The 22,171-nt window shown below is 39.6% G+C and overlaps 1 protein-coding gene across 3 annotated transcripts in view; it reads left to right on the top strand.

The window, feature by feature from the left end:
* Positions 1-1,380: 1,380 nt before the first annotated feature.
* Positions 1,381-22,171, top strand: part of LOC124167352 (sprouty-related, EVH1 domain-containing protein 2) — a 157,974-nt gene continuing 137,183 nt past the window's right edge. For all 3 annotated transcript variants that reach the window (XM_046545356.1, XM_046545354.1, XM_046545355.1), the window contains exon 1: positions 1,381-1,730. In XM_046545356.1, the coding sequence (XP_046401312.1) occupies positions 1,711-1,730 (20 nt within the window). In that variant the 5' untranslated portion in view covers positions 1,381-1,710. The remainder of the gene's footprint in view (positions 1,731-22,171) is intronic.

Below are 22,171 nucleotides of genomic sequence, written 5' to 3'. Positions count from 1 at the left end.
TCATTATGACAGATATATTGAGAAATGGGCTATAAATGTTTTAAATACTAATTTAACATAGCTAAATTTTAGAAGTACGATAAACTAATAATTGTCTTTTCCAAAATAACTAAAATTATGTCAATTGGTACTCTTGAGGATAATTGTTTGTGAATGATTGACTGAGAATTGCTTGAGAGTGGTTAGACGATAGATCTCTGTAATGATAATTTTACCAATTTCTTGTGCGAATTCTGTTGATTCTTATTGATACACCTTAGAAATTATCACCCAATGTTTAATAATGATTCATTTGATCGGAAACACCGCATCGGAAAATGTTCCATAACTCAAGTATTTAGCCAAGTGCACCGATAGAAGCTTGGTTTGAAACTAGGTTAATAATTTGAAATTGACATGTCTATATCGTCTCTGAAATGAGTTCAAATGATCTGAGGATGAAAATGTTATTGCAAACGTGATTATGGATGACCTTTCCAGGTAGAGATATGGTATAATAATTATTGCAATCAGCTCATCAAAGTCCTTCATTTCCTCTCTGTTTTCCATTTTATTGTAGTAGTATAGTATCCTACAATGGTTTGTGGTCATGTCCTGGCCGTTCTTATGAAAATTTTTCGAGCTGAGGCCTTTAGATAAAGAAATAATATATTCAATTTTGACAAAAGCTAATAATGATCGATGTGCTGATATATTCTGTGGCGGGTTACATTTTTGGTATAGGTTTTCATTTGTTAGTTTTATCCAGTTATTATTTTTTCCCGACGCAAAAGTTTAAATAAATGTTATTGACCCAAGGAGGAGGGCACCATGAAATGCAATACCGAAGCATTTTTCCGCTAACAAGCTGTTACTGTTAAAAATGTAAGAAAATAAAATCTGTAAAAAATATTATATTTTGGCTTGATTGGTAGTAAATATTATCTTCTGAAATGGTTAATGCATAGGAATCATAATTATTGTAAAGTCATATGAATCATATTATCATATTATGTAAAATTCTATTAATTAAATTCAAAATTTTATTAATTATTTTTAAATTTCGTATGCTAAGTAACTAATATCTAAAATAGTGTTCTTATTCATATGAGTTCTTGATTTTCACCCGGGTAGGATTTGAAATAATTTTTATTTGCCCCATATAAAATATGAATATTTGTTTTATATTGATTATTGAAGTGTTTATAAATGATAGAAATTATTAAGTAGTTTCAGTAGTCAATTTTATGCTTGTTAAGAACTGTAGGTCTTAAAAGAATGAAATAGTAGACGGAGAACAGAAAATTCTAATTTCCCTCTCTGGACAAGCAGTGGCGTGAGACATCTGGTGGCGGAGTTGGTCACTACGAGGATACACTCATTAACAACTCAGTCGATGCCGCCATTTTGCCAGTGAGATCCTTCCGCATCGCTCGGTGTTTCATCGGTAGTGACGCTGTTTTTTAAGTGGTTTCGCTCAAATATTTGGTGTAATTGTGTTTGTGAATACTTGCTGGCTTTTATAAAAGCCTTTCGACGTCGATCCACTGCCTTGGAGACTTTTATTCTTCTGGAACTATATTCTTCTGTGATGAGTCTTCATAGCCATGCGCCAACTCCTTTCCCATTTCCTGTCTTGTGAAACCTTTGGCTGATGCATTTTATATGCCTCAAAGATGGTGCAAATAGGGCCGAAATGGGACATTAATTGCGAAATCTACTTCGTGAATCATGACCGAGGGATATGAAGAGTAAGTGCATTTCATATTTTTACCTATAAGTGTATAAGTTGCTTGTTAAAGTGCTCAAAATAGGGATAGGTTATCGCATGTACTGGGGCTTGCCTCCATTTTCCCTTGATTTTCTCTCTGCTTCCGACTTATAGTACGTTGATTTACATTACGAGTGCACTGACAGTTCATAATATGTTTCGTTCTAAGCTATTTTAACATTTAAAAGGATATATATTGCCACTTCGTCGGTGAAGTCGCGTAAGGGGTCTTCTGTTAGCTTCATTTTTGAACCTTATTACTCGTTCTTGACAGTGATGAAAGCCAATGAGCTGAAGATTTCATTCATAACTACCAATGCCACTTCCTTATGCGATGCATTCATATGACTGGTCGGGGGATCGTAGTTTCATGTAACGGTTTAGTGCAATGGTGTTCATTCATGTGCCTAATGTTTTTCATGTTTTCCGTGCACATCGTATGTTAATATTACGATAATAGATCTCATTTTATGTTTAATTTTATCGCGCATAATTGTCGGTGGACTTTTTTCGCTACAAGTCGTAACGAGTCTTATTGTAATTATGGGCGTATATGTTTGTAATGGTACCTTAACGATGAGATTTGTAGCTGAGACGGTCGCAGTTGTATTGTTGTATTTTTTAAATTCCTTATTTTCTGCATTTCATCGTATTTTTATTTTGGTTTTTAATCGTACAAACCATTTGGTCGCATTTTTTAAATTTTGAGTATCAAAATCAGGTTCATTTTCTATGGTGTCAAATTATATTGTTATTGTTCATTATTCGAGTGGTGACCCAATGAATGTAAAGGAAGGGTTATCAATGGACCGGAAAATAATTTCTTCGATCGGCTTGGTGAACCCTGTGATAGAAACATTTTCTTATGTTTACATTTTTTGCCGATGTAGAGTGGTTTAACGAAACGACTGTATTAAATGCATGCCAAATTGTTTCTGGTTTTGTGCTTGACCCTCAGCCGTATTCGAGCGATGATGTTTGCTGGATGTGTTTCGTGTTCAAGTCTTTATCTCGTAATTTTGTGTGTGCACTTACGTGTTGAGTTGCTTGGCGGTTGCTTTTGTTACAGTGAATTCCAGGGAAGGAATTGATTTACCGCTGGTCCTGTTTTTATGTCTTAAATTGCATTTGCACGTTTATTTTACCACGTTAGCATCGTATCATTATGCAGCATATGTTGTAGGGGTGTATCATCCTTGCTATGTTCCCATATTACCCGTGTATATCAGCGAGGAATTATTAGAGAATAAGGTCAGGGCTGAATGAAGCGCTTTAATTGTTGGGATTTATCGACCCATGTTCAGAAATCATGACAACGGATGCTGTGTGTTGTGTGATGTGCTACCGGGAATTGTTGCTAAGTGATGTTTGCGAGCTACTTGCTGAATGTATGGATCTCGCCCAAAGTGCTCAGGAACAAGGACATAGTTCGACCAGCCCGTCATCCTTTTTTTCGCATGATTCGAAGTGTTATATCGATGTCAGGTGCTTGTGCTTTTGAGTGAGCCTACGGATTCGTACCTCGAAATAAGTGGTTGGCCAACATACTGAAAATCTCATGTGCTATCAGTGTACTAGGGAGTGTATGTTACGTATCTTTTTCGATTTTCTTGCATATCAGATGGTTGAAAAAATCAGGTTATATCTAGCATTCCCTTTGTGGAGGCATGTTGAACCTGGCTATTTTTGGGTGAATTCCGTGTGATGGTTAACCCAAAAGCGTCATCCGTAAGCAACCCTCCTAAAATGGTTCTGGTTAGACCGGATGTCCCCATATTAGTGTTGCAGCTGTTCTCGGATTTTTTTTCATCGAATTATTTCGACGTGTGCCTTAAATTGCCTTCTCCCCGCAATTAGTCGATGAGCGGTAGTGAGATTAGGTTGACCTTAAAATGTCTCATTGACGTCGGACTGAGTGCTGATGTAGTGATATATGTCCGCGTACGTTTATGTTGAGGGTTGGGGTAATATAGCGCGAAAGGATCGGTGAAATAATTTTCGTATTGTGGGTTTAGGTTCGTCCAAGGGAGGTTTCGTACGGTGCTGTGCAGTGCTTCTCCATCCTCCCATTTCCTCGTCCATGTTACCCTACTCGGCCGGAGGCTTGCTTCTCAAGGGCTCCCTTTCGGGCGGGGCACCGTTGGAATAGCTAAACTCAACTCCTGGAGCTCTGGGATCTTTTACAGGACGTGGAGCACAACGGAACGCGCATAGGCCATGTCGAATTGTGAATGGATTGTGATCCTCGTTTCCTTTCTTCGATATCACGAACTCAAGAAGGGTTTTACGTCTAGTTTCTTCCTCCCTGACCCTTCCCCCCGCTAGTAACCATTCCCCCAACGCAGGCAGTGATACACGTATTTACACTTTGTTATAATAATGCGATATTTTTTACTAGCTGCTGTTTTAATTTTTTAACTGTGCTTATTTTCGTTTTCATCATATTACCCTCCGTGAATGGCTTCATAAGTTTATAAAAAATATAACCAGACGTTCTCGTATTCCCTCTGTTCTGAACTATGATCCCGTGCTAGCCAAATCATTAGTTATGAGCACCTTGCTTCAAAGCTGCTGGGATCGCTGTATAGTTGATTAATGAAATTAATTTTTAGGACGTCGAACATATTTTTTGTAGGGTATCTTCCTAGTTTCACTTCTTATTTTATTTATATTTCTCGCCATGTCGTGCAGAAACTCCTGGAGAATTTTCGTTGTGACCTAGAAAGTGAGTTTATTACGTTATGAAATATCCCCTGCGATAATTGCTGGTATTTTCTTTTCAGCCATTCCATGAAAATCCATTATGTACTGATTGAGATGGATAGGCAATGAGATTATTTTGGTGCTCCTCCTTTTAGCGTCTATGTGGGACACAGTTCAGCGGTTTTTTGGTGCGGATGAAGAGTATCAGCCCGTGACACTGACCTGTGTTCTACCGTCGAGTCGACTATGATTCCGTATCCTTCTATCGGAGAAACCTTGAACAGTTCTTTTCCTCTCCATCCAATCGTTGCGAGCTAGTGTCGTTTCTCGGCTATTGCCTCGCGTATGCTGGCCACCCTTTCAACTCCTCGCGGGGTGTGTATGGCAGGTGCTGTTGAAGCATTAGGCGTTTAGGGTGTACATTTTTCCCCCAAGGACAAAAAAATCTTGTTCTCTTGGTGTCAAGGCTTTGCCTGAAATGAAGCGGGTCTTCTTGCTTTTTCTTTACTTAACATTATGTTGGCTGATATGTCAGTGAAGTTGTGCGACTTGTTCGCAGTACCTCTTAATGTTCCGCAAAATAAGGTGATCAGTCGTGTGCATGTTTGCTACGAGCAATGATACTACCTATACGTGCTTGCATTATCATTATAAATATTCTTTTTAGCTGACCGTCAGTCAGGTCGAGGTCAGTTTCCATTCTGATACTTATCTTTCGTGCTTCAGTTTCTCAATAATATCTCTTGGCGAGGCTGGAAAATGTGTATTTCTATATTAGTTTCTCATTTCCTTAGCGAGTGTTATTGCTTTGGTCGTACTTCAGGCTAGTGGCATTATCATTTTATTGCACGCAATAATTTAGGTTAAGACGAGAGGGCGTATTAATGGACTGATTAGGTTTATTTGTTATAGAGAATATGAATCCCTCGGTCTCTTTCGATTTTCTGTCGATGGGAATTTTTTTGCGGAGCACGGAACTGTTTACCTTACATCCACTACAACGCAAATTTTTCAAAGGGAAAAATGCCTTGTCAGAAAGTTGGAGCAGCCGATCTTTTTCGCCATCATATGCTCTCGATTTGGCCGATGTCATTAGTGAAATCCTTTGTCTTTACTGTCCTAACTGCCGCAAACTTTCCGATGTAAGTTGCACTTTTTTGGTATCAACCCCTTGAGTGTGTGAGCCTACCTGATTTCTGACCGTTTCCTTAACCCGCGACCGATTTTCTCTCCTCCGTCGTCAATTTTCAACATTTCCTTGTTCGCCGCTCATTACGTGGCTTGAACAAAATTACCATCTCGTTATCCGGCTTAAATCCAAAATAACCCATAATCACTTTAAATGGATGTCAAAAGTGGTATCATGTAAGCAAGAGAGGTGTATTTTTGTGCCCCATGATAGATTTTCCTTATTTAACATTTTTTGCATACTTTTCTCACTCTATCTCACTACATTTACTGCGTTGTGGCTTGAGTGAAATCCGACGATATTGATTAGCTCGATCATTTTTGTACCGACGGAATCGGATTTTTCAATATATTGATCCCGACCTATAATTCAGTATTGTTTACTTCCTCATTTCCCAGTCTCTACCTTTACTTTCTAAAATCAAATCTATCTGTGTGTATTTTATATGTAGCCATCCCCCGTTTCATCTATCCCTGACCTAGCTTGTGTAATACGTATACACATTTCAGCCCGGAGACTGTCTAACGTTGTATGTTGCTTAATATCAATGCTATTCCAGTAGATCCTCTGAGTTCGTTGTGTATGTGGAGCCATTGCATTAATTATGGCAGATGAGAATAACATTTTTGGCAATATTCGCTGCATAAGTCGTCAGAATAAGACCTTAATCAAAAGTGTTCATGTTCTCCAGTTTACCAGTTCTTAGTACAAACATTTTATTTTGCCAATTTTTTCTAACATTCCTAACTTAAATTTATGCCAGTTGTAGGTATTTTCCGTTATAAAGGGGTATATTTATTAGCTTTCGTGATCAGTGAGGACATAAGCCAAAACGATTTTAATGTTTTTTTTTCATTTGTGTCAATGTTCGAATGGCCAGCCAGGAGAGTTTTAAGTGACGTTTTTGTAATTTGTTGCATTTGTCGGTTCGTCTCCATAATTCCCGGATATCGATATGTAGGCTACACACAAAATCCGGTTGATAATGTTTAAAATTGTTCAGCCCTTAAGAACGGGTTGAGTTTTCATTTACATGTTACGCGCTGTTTGCTGAATTATGCGTAAAGAGTCAGAAATATCTCCCACCGAGCAAGCATCACTTCATACAACGTATCGAGCAAATGACGGACCAAATACGTAGCTCAAGTTTTCGATCAAATTATTTCTCTGTTTCTTGGTATAGTCATTCATAAGCGATGTTGTAGCATGTTATATGATGTGTTTGTGATTACAATGAATTTAATTTTTCCAATTTTCAAAATTTTCCGTAACAGGAAGTCATTTGCGCGTAATATATCCCATTCGTTTGTTAATAATACGGAGAATATATTTAGAAGTGTCTACGCCATTTTCTATGTTAATTGTTACGTTTTTTGTCAATATTTTTCTTTGAAATAGTAGATGTTACACATACTTTCTTCAAATATACCCGCATCTCCTTATTTTCTGGTGGAATTCTTTCGATTTTTTTAAAAGGGGAGTTGAGAAGATGCTGTTTTTTTATTAACAATGACAAGTATCTTGTGTTCCATGGAACTTATTCTTTCCGTCCCTCTCCTAGATCATGGTGTAGGTTCCCTGGCTAAAACAACGCTTTTCCTTCCACCAGCTTTCCTCTCCCGTGGTCCTTTTGCTCCGTCCTCGCCACACCCCTTCGACCCACCCCTATCGTCCCTTCCCCCCTATCTCCCCTTCAATTTCCCCACCCCGCCCCGACCTCTCGCCCGTCCTCGTTTCAAACAAGGTCGTCACTTTTTGACGGTGCGGCAGAGTTTAAGCGGGCCAATTGTGTTGCATCGGTACCCTATCGCCACGTCTATCTATCTCCCCTAGTTCGTACCCTACGCAGTGTTTAAGCCTTCTGACAAATTTTCGATATTTTTCACGAATATTACGACGACGGATTCTTCTGGTCGGTAATGAGACATATCGTCACCCCCAGCCAATTTAAATTGGTTTGCGCAAGTCGCCACTCGCATCGCTGACAGGCGAAACGAGCCGAATTTCTCGGAGAAATAAGTCAATCGAAGTTTTTATTCACGATGATGTTTGGTAAATTTGAAATATCCTCGTTTTTCATTCATCTTCTTTGTCTCGAATATTATACAATGGCGGATTTACATCGTCGGCCTCTAGATGTATTGTAATCCACATCGGATTTAAATGTGTTTACACAAGTCGCCACTCGCGTCGCTGACTTATAATTATACATTTAAAATTAGGGTTGTTAATCGATTTTTATTCGTGATGATGTTGTTAATTAGGGAGCGTGTTAGTCAATTTGGTGGAGCGCTTGGCTGCTGATCGTAGAGACCGGGGTTCAGATTCTGGGTGAAGTCTTCGGACACCCCCCAAATTATATCCTCGTCAAAGGTGGCACAGGGAGAGGCGATGGTCTCTCTACAATAAAGTTGTGAAATTTACAATCTCTGGCTTAGTCTCGGGTGTGCTCTACCATCACCTATCCACAATAATCTTCGGGTTGAGTCTCTAGGTGAAGGGAAGTATTTTTATAATAAATTCATAACGTTTCCGTGTTATTCCTCGCGATTACAAATATGATATAGTGTAAATATTGATGAATGATGGATCACTCTGCATGGTCATCGCCGTGCTACGGATCTTTTTGAAAACTGATTAAATGTCCCCGAAGTGGCAATATAAATCAAACCTTTACGGGACGGACTTGGGCCTCCTGTACGTAGTCTCCTCGTTCATGATGCTCAGTAGCAGTGGTGTAGCCACAGGGGAGGGGGAGAATTCTGGGTTACAACGGGCGCCAAAAACGAGTGAGATAACCTCAATATATAAATTAGATAAATTATTTTCATAAATACTTGCGCAAAATTACTGTTTTTGAGCCCTAAAAATCACGTTTTCAGCATCAAAAATCATCGAACCTCTGACCCCTTTGCCCTGAGGTGTTTTCCGTATACCCCGTAAGGCTCCCGGAATCTGCGTAAACCCTCCCCTAGCTACGCTACTGCTCAGTAGAGTAAGCATTCGTTGGTTTTCTTTGCGAATGCTGGTGGTGATGTTTTCTTATGTTTCGGACCGGGTTTAGGTATTAATGAACTCGATGCTTCGTCGGATAGTCTGTCATATTCTATGCATCATTTCATTCATCGACCCACTCAGCAATATTTCATCCTCATGATGATTGCAGACTGCACGATATAAGATGAAAAACTTCCACAACCCCGCACTCGCATATGTGGCTAGCTTGAGCTCTCAAATCGTGCATCGCTATATCCTGTTTCGAATGGAAGTGTTTGTTGTAAGTTATGAGATACATCGGTTGTCTTTGTGACTGAAGCGTTCCAAAGTGTATTTTCGATGTAATGTATAATAAACCCCTCCATATCCTTTGATTCGTCTAAATTGAGAAAACGGCTATGTACTGCCGTAAGTTTTGTGTTTGTAAAATTTGTGGGTAATACGTGGAGAAAATTTTTTTCTTTGCCGATATTCATGAAGAATTCCATTACTAAATAAATTAAGCCTTTAAATGAGGTCGATTGTACTGTATAAATTTAAAGCCAAGCACGAACATGCTAAGCTAGAAAAGCAAAAGTTAAGTTCTAAGAGTTAGAAATCTTCAATCATCCTTGAGAGGGCTTGTGTGTGATTTGAGCAACCGATACCCTTAGTCTGTCATTGATTGTTGATTTTCTTATCTCCAGCCTTAAGTTACATGATGATTCGAGAACAATGTGGGACATTTTCCTAAGTGTTAGGACATTGGGTCATTGGTGTTTAAGAGCCCAAAAAGGCACAGAAATCTGCCTTTGTACGTAAATACCTCTATGTAAAATCTAATGACCGATCAGTGTAATGTATATCATTTCCAAACTAATCTATTTAATTTTGACCATTAACTTTCATTTTTCTTAGTTTGCGTTCATTTCGATTCGTAAAGAAATTTCCATCGAAATTTGATCAAAGGTAACTTTGGATTGTGAGACTGTGATTTTCTGACTGCCTGGTAAGCCTACTATTGCAAGTGTGGTGCTTTCACTTTCTTAATTCACGAATTTTCTCATGCCTTCATTAAGTAATTTTGCTTTTGTTCCATATCCCTGTTGAACATTCCCTCTGAAAGAATCTGATTCCAAGAAAGTCTGGTGAGCCACCCTCCTTGGGCGATGATAGTTCACCACAGATGAGATGTGCTTGTTAGCATCAAGTGAGATGTGAAATTATGCATCCGGTGTCAGATGTGCTAACTTGCTGTAACTGAGGTAACTAAGGAAACCATGTTACGCAGCTCGTTTTCTATTCTCTCTTATTTCGTGAGGAATTCGTAGAATGACGTAATTCCGACTTACTTGATATCCTTAGTGAAATGTGTTTATGAAACGGTTGCAGGGTGGATGATGTAGTCCACATGAAAAGTCTTTTAGAGTAATCCAATAGCTGTGGAATACCCAATGCCCGTGTCATCGATGTTCGTTGTAAACGTTTGGAGTAAATGCGTCAATAAGTTTTGGCATATACAACATTGTCAATACGAAGCCCTCGTTGTATACGTATATCGTCATCTACTTTTAATATATGACACAATTCGTGACGCATCTCTTCCGATTGGTCGTCGTTTTTTGTGGCACATCGCTCTATTGAAACAAACTATCCTCTCGACATTTTATCTGTTGCGGAGTTATTTTTTTTCAACTAAGGAAACGTAAAATTTTTCCTAGGAATTTGAATTTTAAATTTTAAAAATCTAAATTCAATAAAAGAATAAATATTTTAAGGCTTACTAATATATTAAAAAATAGAGCACGAATCGGGTTTCATAACATACTTAGTCAAATCTTCAGCTGCACCGATCGTGCATGTGTCTTATTTTATATCAATTCCGGTGGGACAGTAAGGATATCTGATCCCCACTAATTTCCGACAGTTAGATGTCCTCAATGTAGCACCCGACACAAAATGAGAAGGATCCATGATAGATGCATCTGAATATGTAACTATGTTATTAAACTCTGGTCGTGCTTTTTAAATGTATTTGCTTTTATTATCCGTAAAGTTTCCTAAATTTAAATTAGGATAGATGTTGGTTAGGGTCTGATCGTTACTACTTGAGGTTTCAAAAAGATATCGCAATTCTTAAACGGTGGTATAGTGAAACGTAAGACAAAATACAAGCGGGAGTGGTACGTCGGTGTAAATTTAGCTCACCATATTAAATACCGCCTCTATTAAATACAATCTCGTCCTCGGAATATGTTTTAGTTTTTTCTACATGCGTTGATTCTAGCTTCCAATTCATACTCGAATTCCCAAAATTCCAGGTGCCTTTCATTTAAGGTTCCTGTTTAAAGGTACCTATGATTTCTTAGCCAAAAGTTGGGTGTACTTCGGAACTGCTTCCCTGAGCATTGGTGTTCTTCCCCTCTTTTTGAGACTGAAAACAATTCGATATCAAAAGTTGAGTTTTCTCTGTGCGGTCGTCAGCTGAAGTTGGTTTGTCCGCTGAATTAGAATGTATCTTTGAAAAGCATGAGCTTTTGGCATTATTGATTTTTTTTATCTTTGAGTAGTTTTGAGTATCAGTCACTCAAGGGCGATTAGTCTATCGTTTGACGCTCGCAATACGAGCTATGCAGCCCACCGTATTGTTAAAGTGATGAAACCTCGTTGCCCGGTGACTGCACGCCCATTAGTGTTAACAGCTACATGTGACTATGGGCGTGTTGGAGAGAAATACTCAACCCCTGCCATACTCGCTTGCTCGCATGGCATCTTGTAGATGTAGGTTTCAGGTAAGTTAATGTTAATGGAATTTTTAAGCCACTACTTCAATTGCTGGGTGTGTGTAGGGCAGATAGAGTGGTCATTGTCTTTTCCCTATTTTTTTACTTTGGTGTTATGCTGTTCAGGGAGCGGACGTGGTAGCACACATTGAGGTTAAATGGAGGCGTATGACGTCGAGGCGTTATGAACCATCCTTCGTAATTGAACAGTCGCGGACGTCATCCGGGGTGTGGCTGATGGACTGCCTTCCTTTTGTTCTTCTATCTGCGGAAAAGTGAATTTTGGAACTGGGCCATTTTCGAACCTATTTCCCTGATAAGATGATGAGGATAATTATTTTACCGTTTACTTCCCAAATGGCGTTTTGGCCACGCCCTCATTATTTGCTACAGCAAGAGCTTACAACGTTCCTTTCCTGTTCTGAGAGTAAATACAAACAGGAGTGGTTTCTGAATTCTACAATCACCTAATTTGTAATCAAGGGATGAGTCTTATTGGCTGATTGGGATTTTAGCGTTTGTTTTCGTATTATTTCAAGATTCAGTAAATACAAGAAGTCTCACTTTCACTCTCAGCGGTTTTGAGAATTTCATAACATTTATAATAAATATGTATTTCAATTGTTAACTTTGTCCATTATCATAATGATAAGTCAAGAATCTTTAGATTGGTAAATCGCAGCTCTCCATTCCGCTCTACTGCCAGCTGTCATTTATATAGTGAAGTATTTCTTGTCTTTTCATCCTAAACTACCTGTCCAACGTGACTCATTAATAGCCGTCATGCACCCTTCGTCCCGTCCCGATTTTCATCATCAGGCCATCACGTCTCATAATGTGGCTGGCCAAGTTGTCTTCTTCTCAGGGTTTTCGGAGACTTTTATTTTCTTCCCCTCTTATTTGCAATTCTTATTATTTACTAGGTCGATCCATTATGATCATTTCCGGTCAACAATCCTAAGATTGGTCCGACGCAGCTCTCTATTGACTCTCCCAACAGCTAATCTTTTCACACCTACTTATTTCTTCTCTTTCATATCCTTCTTAATCTATTCTATGTATTTTATTCGAGGTCGACTTTTCCGTTATTGCCATCTACTTGTCTTTCGACGATTGTCTTCATCAGGCTATCATGTCTCAAGATTTGGTGTATAAGGTTGTTCCGTCTTATTGTCAAGGTTTTCATGGGGCATCATTTGTCTCCTTCTCTTCATAGGACTACTCTTCTTTGGAAGTCGGCCATTCTTGAGTCTATTTCCCTCATAAGATGATGATGCTAATTATTTTACTATTTACTTCCCAATTGGCGGTTAAGCCACGCCCTCATTATATGCTACAACAAGAGCTTCTTTCGTCACTAGTTACTACGATCCATTATATCCCCATAATGATGTTAGTTTTGGTATTTTAAAATTGGCATCTGGTTTATCGTTTCTGCGCATACCTTCGGCGCTCTTGTAACCGACGGTACTACAGCAGTTTCGTGAGTCGCGTGTCTTCTTAGCGAGCACTTCTTTTTGCCTCTTTTTCTCATCCTTCGTGTTTTCGCCTTAAGTTCTGCCTCCTGTGATCTCCTCATTCCCCTTCACTTCTCCCGGGTTCTTTTGGGTGAGGCACGAAGGGTTGGTTTTGTGCGTGGGCTGAAAGGTTGGGCAGACCGGCGAAGAGAGGGTCCAAATGAAAGGTGGTTAGTTTGGGCGCAAGAGGTGGTTTGGGAGAAGGTCATCCTTCTGTCGACTCCAGGTTGCTTCTTTTCGCCACTCTTCAGTGTCTGACCGAGCCTGTGCTGGATTTCTTTACGTAGGCGTTTGGTTATGCATAAAAGTTAAGGAACAATGCAAGTTTCGATCAGGCACTACCTTATTTAAGGAATTGAAAATTTTTGAGCACAGCTATTGATGTCGTAACAAATAATCTTTGATTGCTGAGAGGAGGCGAGTGCCCTAATGAAAGCAATTGCCTTTTTTTACAAATTACCTGCTTACATATTTGTATTACAAAGCTATTTTTCGGAAACAACATTATTCCTTGCCAACCTCCTCTAGGACTTATTGGGCAAATGTTTTCGCAATCTAAATCTAAAATTCCCTGAGAGGTTACCTCTAGGGTGTTTGGCTTGGAGTGTCCGATTTGTCTTCTCATGCGATGCAAATTTTACCCGGGGATAACTATTTCCAAATCCCGCGGAAACATTCACAAGCGGCATGTTTATCGGTCATTCCAACAATTAGCAACCACTATAACCCTTCCCTTGATTTAATAAGGGAGACTCAAACCCTCGACGTTCGGTATGGCAAGAGAGTTTTTAACGCCGTCACCAATACGTATTAATCGATCTTGGTATGCCCTGATGATGGCAACCGACTCTTCACGAAACTTTTTTTTAATAACATACGCCGTAATTATTTGTTTTGCATCGCGTTGACTTGAATCGACCTCCGTTAAATTTTTAAATATCGGTGTCAGTTGGGTAGTTCGTGTTTTTTTTTTGGTGCATTGTTTCTTTGGTCTACCATTAACGTGGTAATCGGCAGTAGCCTTCTAAGACTCTGCACGCCTGGAAAACACCATGGAATACTTTATGTTAGTCAACGCATTTTTACACAAGGTGGTAATGGAGACGTAGGCAGCGTGTAAAGCGAAGAGAACACCTTAGTTTATATTACCTATATTTTGACTGACATGATATGAGTTTCAAAACACCGTCAGGTTCATGAAATTTATAAAATAACATACGCCGTAATTATGTTTTGAGTCGCGATGGCGTGAATCGACCTCCGTTGAATTTTTAAATATCGGCGACGGTTTGTGTGTGTGTTTTTTTTTGTTTCTTTTGGTGGGGCGTTATTTCGTCCCTGCGGTCTGCGTGCCCCGTTCATTCTTGTCGCCGGTTCCACTCCTCCCATTCATCGTCAGTCTCACTCAACCCCCTCCCACTCCCTTCCCCCCTTTTCGTCGTCAGAAGCCCTCTCGAGGGAGAGAAGGATAGCCGGCCGTCCCTTCCTCCTCCGCCGGGTTGGTTGGTTATAAGGGCTCGCCTCCAAAGTGGTCGCATCCTGGCCAGATGGATGGAAGGGAAGGGGGGGTCGGACGGAGGATGCCGTAGAGGAGGGGTGTGGGGTTTTTGAGGGGGCGGGGGCGTAAGGCCGGAAGTGGGGATTCGCGGAGGGAGGGGAGGTTTTAGGGTTTTTGGAAAAGGGTGGAAATTTTTTTATTTTTATTTTGAGAGGAGTGTAGGCGGTACTCTTTCCCCTCTTTCCTCTCTTCTTCGAGTTCAGAATGCCGCTTCTACCACCCGCGCAAGATCCTCTTGTTTCCACACCGTGCTCATCGCAAAGCTTACTTGTCATCTAAATACGAGCTGCGCTAGCCGCTCCAATACGCGTGTGACGCGAGGCGTTAGGAGACTAGCCGTTGACCGAGAAGGAAGGTAATGCGCGTACGAAGTTCTGCCTCGCAATGTTTTAAGTCCTGTATTGCTTTCACTTTCCTATAAAGTCGTATGAAAGCATGACATCTTTTGTGTGTTTCCTTCCCCGTCCAAACATGATCCCTTTTTCTTCTGCTATCATTGATAGTGTATGTACAACTGTATTGATTTCGTTCTATTGTAGATCATCATCCCAATTTCATGTAGTAGATACAGCTTTAAGCGAAGGGTATTTTTCATATCATCTGGAAAAACTCTTTTTCCATGATAGGTTTTTTCAGCCTCTTATTTTCTCTCCTATTAAGTAAGGATTCGTAGACTAATTCATATTACTTTTTGGAAATTCTGCGTTGCGTATCATTAGCAACTCATCGCGTATATACCGCTCTACTAGTTTGTAAACCTCTGCCATTATATCACTGATACCTCCTAAGAGTCCCTCACGCTATTTTTGGTGCCATTTACTTGGCATTAATGTGAATTGAGCTAAATCGACACCGGTACTATCTCCCCTAATTTAGCGTCTGCCGTATTTATTCGAAACCTTTCGTAAATATGCAAGCATGGACTTCGAAATCTCATTTCATTACGAGACATTTCGAGAATAAAATTGGATTGATGATCTCATATAAGGGGATGAAAAGCAAAGGGGTACTAATGATATTTTTCTCAACATTGTTAGGTAAACTTAATTCTCGGAAGAAATACACAAAAAATTGGTTGCCAAGGGATATTCTCTGTTCTGTGCTGACATCGAGTGGAAAATAAAATGCAACACTAAATAACTAATTGATCTCGTTTGTTGTCTATACCTAATTTCTGCACCTATCTTTGTTAAGAAAAGAGAAATCACTTGCACCCCTTGGCTTCTTACCTACTTATATCAAATCAATTAAAGTATAATTACGAATAACACCAAAATTTTCAGCATATCCGTATAGGAAATTATGAGTCTAAATGAAAAGTTATGCATTTTTCTCTCAGCCTCTATTCTACAGTGCAGATGTAATGGAAGTGTTGAGGACAGAAATGTGAGTTTAGTTCACAACATACTAAATCGGTTTTTATAATTTGTAAAAGCGTGTATGTAAGCGTAAGGGGGACCTTCTAAGCATGGTCCTTTAAAACAGCTTTTTGTCTCCATAAGCAGGAACAAAATTGACAGCTTCATTGTGTACTGTTCCCGGAGTAAGGAGTAGTTCTCTCTGACGTTAATCACGTTATTAATGACGTTAAATCGTATATTATCAGAATACGGTAGATGGAAAGGAAAAAAATAAGTACAATGAAATAAGTTTTTTCTCCATTTGGGTTATTTGCTCGTGAATGTAACATAGGAAAATGCAAACGTTGTCTCCTACTTTAAATGAATTGATGTCGTCTTGAGTGACTTCAGCGTGAATCTTACATTGAGGGTATGAATCACTAACAAGATTGTAAACAACAACGAACCGCACGCTGTCCATGCCAAAGGACGGAAGATTGGCGTAGAATAGGGGACACGCAAGAGTGGCGTCATCAACTCGGCTGCGATAGGGTTACAGGCATCGATTATTATTCGTCGCCAGTGGCTTGATCGGTATGTGACAGATCGAAAGCGGAAAAATGGGGGTGTTTTTATTTCTCAAGCGCTATCACACTCGCCGTTATAAAACAATATCTCATGTAAAACATTTCTCATTTGCCGGCCTCGGTGGCGGGGGGGGGGGGGGGGGGTAAAGTCCTCGCCAGCCAAACCGTAGGTCGTGGGTTCGAATCCCGTCTGGGTAGGTGATCCCTATCTAGGGCATGAATGTTTGTGTTGTGCTTTATTAATATTGGAAACCCTCGTTGTAAAAGGCCGTTATGTGCTGTTTACGGGGGATGTTATAAATAAATATATAAATAAAAAGTAAGTGGCTGCCCCTTACCATGCACAGGCCATAGGAACGAGAATTTTAATAGTCAGTCGCACTACGATGCTTTACTTTTTATTTAATACAGTCCAAAAAAAGCACAATGCCAATATAACAAACAATGCCGGCTTCTGTCAAACAAGAGGTCACGAGTTCGAGTCCCGCCTGGGACCAGGTTGGCTATTCTCAAGGCATGGTTATTCGTATACGTGAAAATTGTTTAAACGTAAACCACAATGAGCAAAATAATAGTCCACAGTATTAAGAAATAAAATAACAAAGAATGGTAGTGTACATAGGGTGGTGAGAGGAGTAGGGAGAAAATTATTATGGAGATGGTGCAAAATTGATGAGGGGCGAAATAAAAGATAAAAATTTAGCACGAATTCTGAATTAGAGTAAATGGAAGAAGGAAGTCCGAATAGAAAAGAACGTGAACAATAGTTATCATCATGTTTTTATGATACAGTGAAGCATGTAGGTGTGCCGTCTCGTAAGGCATCACTCGTCCAACTGTTTCATTCGGTTTGGCTCGTCGCGTTCGAGGCTGCATTTATCGATCAGCGAGGCCTTTCCCCTTACCCCCTTCCGTCTTCTCGTGCCTGGCGGCCAGTCTCGAGAATTGAAATTGCGTGTGTATGTATTCCTCCAACTGAGATACTCAACTTTCGACCTTCGTCGCACGCTAGATTTCCGCTGGTGTCCATTTTATTCAGCTTAACGGAGGTCTGGTGCCGTGAAAATTTCTAAGAGTTTTCGACCATTTTTGTCTTCCCCAAAGCCTTGATGGTGTTTGAATTAGCAACCGTTGTTCTTTGAGTCTCTAAGAGATTGTAATTTTTAAGACTGTATGACCGAAAACCCATTAAATTTATATTTTCTTCGTATGAGACTTGTGATTCGACTCGTTATAGCTCCGTGACTTCAGTACAGGTGACATTTTGTTGCATTTTTGATAGCAGTTGGTTGTTGTTCTTAGTATTTGTTGAGAATTTTCATATTTTATTACATTACTACGTTACGCATTTAATCAGACATGGATTATATGACCATATAATTATTTGGTGATTTATAATTTTTTTAACTTTTATCCGGGAACTATATGAAAAATGTAAGCCGTTTATGCCGCAGGTAAAACGATCAGTTTCGGTATAAATATGTACGCTCTTCAATATTTAAGTAAATATGGCTTTAACTCTCAATGAGATATGGCTTTGGCTTTCAATTCCTCCAACGAAAGTACGTCTAATATTTATGAAAGCCCATTATTGATCGGGGTAAAAACGAATTCCCGTTCCTATCGTTCCCACGATATATATCTTGATACATTTTTGTATATAACGCAGGTATTGAGGTGTTGGTGCTGAAATCTCACGCATAGAGTTACCTTTGCATTATCTACATCTACGTAATACCCTGCGAGCCAATTCTAGGGTGTTTGGCGGAGGATGATTAATCACCAACATACTGCACGCAAGAGTACCGTCACACGCCCACCCCACGACCACTGATATATTACGCATATTAGCAAAATTTATGAAATAGCATAATTATTTTATATAGCATAATGCATTGCTTATTTAGTCAATAAACCGGCCTAAAAATATTACACCTCGCGTCTTTACTTCGCGTGTTTTCTCGTGTGCTTTAGTTCCTCACCTCGCCAACCCCGTTCGTGCAGGCGCTCGCGTTCCTACCAACCCTCCCTCCCTCCGTCTCCCGCCCCTATTCACTCACCCCCACCACCTTCCCCCACACTCATCCATTCACCCCTTCCCGCCCCTCTTCCTCCTCGTTCACCATTCACCCTTCCGCCAACCTGCTTCCACCCTCCCCCTCACCCCTTCCCATTCACTGCTCGTCCGCTTCTTCTTCACGAAAGGGAGAGAAACTGGGTATAGCCGGAACGCGGGGTGTTTTGGAACCCCTCGTATCAGTTGAGGTTACCAAGAACGGCTGGATGGTGTTGTTGAAGCCGCATTCTTATGCTGATCGCCGTAGTAGTAATTGAACAATGCTGCCTCGAACAATCTTGCTGTTCATTATCGTGGTGGTAGATAGAGCATGTTGTTACTGAAGGAGTCAGATTGCTAGGACACAGCAAGAAAATAAATTTCGCGGGAGGAATAAGATTTTCGGGCACATAAGGAGTGTATCTTTCCAACATTTCTTGGTGTTTGAACCTCTAGAGCCTCTCACTATGCCCTTCAGTCGGAGGAATGGTACAGATTCCTCTTTCCTAATTTGTAAAGAAAAATCATTAACTAATAGAATATTCGGAAGTGTTATCGGCTGCTTGTAAGTGTTCCTTCATTCTCACTTGAAATCGCTGTTTAGCTCAGATACTTGATTGCTTGTTTAATGTTTTTTTCCGAAAAAATGTTGTATTTGTAGTCTGCACTCGTTGGGTAAAGAGAAAAATTACGCTAGAAAAAACGGGTACTGCTTGTGATAGTAGTTGATTGTTTCAGCGTATAGGGAGGGGAAGGCATGGGAGAATTCCACTGAAAATAGATGATTTTGCGATAAAAAAATATCCTACACACTGCAAATTACGGTGAAAGCAGTTCTTCGTTTACCTGCGTATTATTCGTAAAATTACACTTTTAAAATGGTATTATAATCTTTCGCTCCAAACGACTCATTGCCAAGTTTGCTGGGCGTGACGTCGGAGTCCAGTAAACAATGCGTTAACGTGGTGCCAGTAGACTATTTGTCCCAGTTTTCTAAAAACATATGTCTCTCTCAGCCCTTTTTTTCAGCACAGTTTATTTTTTTCATGGAAATACATTTGAATTTCATTATCAGTCATGTGATTGAATTAGATTTAATAATTTACAGGTTTAAAGAATGTATGCGTATCGTAAGATGCAGCACAATCAAGACAATTTGCACTTATTGCTTTTTCTGCCGCCTCATCTAAGGTGATTTCCACATCATAAGATTTAGTTCTCGCTCTATGTTCTGGTGACACTCAAATTTCTTTTCAGTTGAACGTATCCAACTGACGAATCATCGAATGTCTCTCCTCCAGACCTAAGGATGCAAAGTAAATCGTCGTCTAATATGCTGCGTTGTGTTTCTCCAAAACGTACAACGTTCTCACATATTCCAATAATGTACCCAGGATACATCAAAAGTAATGGATGAATGACAGTAGTTAAATGCGATAAAAACATGGTATAGATTACTAGCGAAGGAGATAGTTCGTCTAATTTATCTTACGTTTCAATTTTGCAGCTTTTTAACGACGAAATCTTCATTACCTCAGAATAAATGAGGACCATGACTGAATCTACCTTCGAAATGTTTCGCCTTTTCGAAGTCGGATTCGGCCATTGCGCAATATGTACACAGTAAAGTCTTTAAAAGTTTCATTCACAACTGTTTTTGACTCACCCTTTTAGTTATAAGTTGCCGTTATTGTTTGTTATTGCCTTGGAGCGAATCTGCTTACTCGCGTTCTTACGTCACATGCCATTCTTATAGAGCGAAAGCATTTTGTAATTTTCGTGAACTTTGAAGCTCTGTAGCAACAAGAATATTGAGAACTATAATGTCATATTTTTTGTACGTTATTGGCTTTAACTTACCTATTAATTAACTTACCTGCACGTAAAAAATTGAAATTTTAATTTTATGAGAGCACCCCATTCTGTTTCTCGCTTAATTTGATTGAACCGATTAGGAGCGTCATCTACATCTACATAATACCCTGCGAGCCACCTCTAGGGTGTTTGGCAGGGGGTGATCAATCACCAGCATGCAGCATGCATTTGGACTCCCACATGCACACCACACCGTCCAAAAAACGTCCCGTATAATAACAAACTATACTACTATATTCTGTTAGAAATAGAATATAGAATAGAAATTCAGAAACATATTAAGTTTTACATAGGTTAGTAGGCTACACTACAAGTCATGCAATCTATTTACGAGTTCTATTGCTGCCGTTATAATCTCTTATTGATCGTGGAAAAAATGACATTCGGAATCTGTCTGTTCTGCAATCTATCTCTCTTATTTTATTTATATTATCTGATCTTCCGTAGTACGTTGGCGCCCGCAAGATATGGTTAACTTCGTCAGAAAAGACACTGCTCTTGAATTTATCTATAAGGTTTAGTCTATTTTTCAATCTACGGTCCGACAGAGATTCCCATCCGAGTCAATTGTAGTACAGCTCCTACAAACTTCAATTAGTCGCCAATGATAGCAAAATATAGGCATGACTACGGAAAAATACTGGTGTTTTTATTTTACCAACTCCGCCATTGTCAGAGCGGGAAGGAATACCCTTGGTACCGCTCGTGTTTGAAACACCTCGAGTCCCTCCAGCTGTGAGTGGCGTGGAAGAGGCATTATTGTGGGGAGGATGGTCATCCGGTGTTGGGGTGGGAATATTTTGGCGGGAGGGACAGGCCTGGACAGGTTTTTGGTGGCTTCCCCGATCCTCCTGGGTTGGAGTCGGCGGCGTCCGGTGTGTTTTTTCATCTTTTTTTCCTGCCCCGTTCTTGCAAACTTATCGTTGTGTAGTCGGAAGTGACCCTTCGTGCTATAGCATTTTAGCTTTAGTCGAAATTATACTTAGTTTAGCATTAGTTCAATTAGCTAGGTCGTATCCTGGATCAAAATTAGGGTGGGTAGTTGGATGGCAATCCATGGTCGTTCACACGACGGTTGTAGGACACGGATTGTTCGGTGTTGACTAATGAAACCAAAATTTTAAGAAACTTTTATTCAATTATATCTCTGCTTTATTAGTTATCACAGTCATTTGCTTGAAAAATAATAATTGTATTGTAGTTGTAGGAGTTTTATTAATACTATTTTTCCTGGATTTGAATAAAACCTGTGAAAAATTATTTTTTTTATTTTAAGGGGAGAGGGTTCCTTCTCTCCCTACCCCTTGTCAAGTAGTCGCTAGTGGTTCTGATTGTTTACGGTTTTGTTAGTATGACAAAAACGGTAAACATTCTGTTTTCCAACTGACTGATATGTATGCTTTTATTTCTCTTGAGAGTTGGTCAATAATAAAGCATATTTTGTTCCACGCTTCGGTTACTTTTCGATAAATTTATTGCCTTTCTCTGGGATTGGAGTTTAATTAAGAAACAGAGATGCAAAATTCAGCCATTGACACTTCGAAAATGCATTGATGCATAGTGAAGACAAAATGTTTTTTTTTCTAAATTTTCGTTTTCTAGTTTGTTCATCAAATTTCCAGTCCTGAGCGAGACAGTAAATTTGTCGAAACGTTGCAAATATATATATTTATTGACGAAATTTCGAAAGAATAAAACACCAATACAATACTTAAATGACGTACGATTAAAGGTCTTCCCGGAGAATAATATTAAGGAATCCTCCCACTCTCCCCTAGGCTATTGGTTCCACTTCCGCTGACGTTTCGTAAAACATCGGCGAAAATGAAGTCAATAA

This window comes from Ischnura elegans, chromosome 10 (assembly GCF_921293095.1).
Source record: "Ischnura elegans chromosome 10, ioIscEleg1.1, whole genome shotgun sequence".
Taxonomy (NCBI): Eukaryota; Metazoa; Arthropoda; class Insecta; order Odonata; family Coenagrionidae; genus Ischnura; species Ischnura elegans.
Note: the sequence above shows the minus strand (reverse complement) of the source record. Positions and strands in the feature narration are given on the sequence as shown.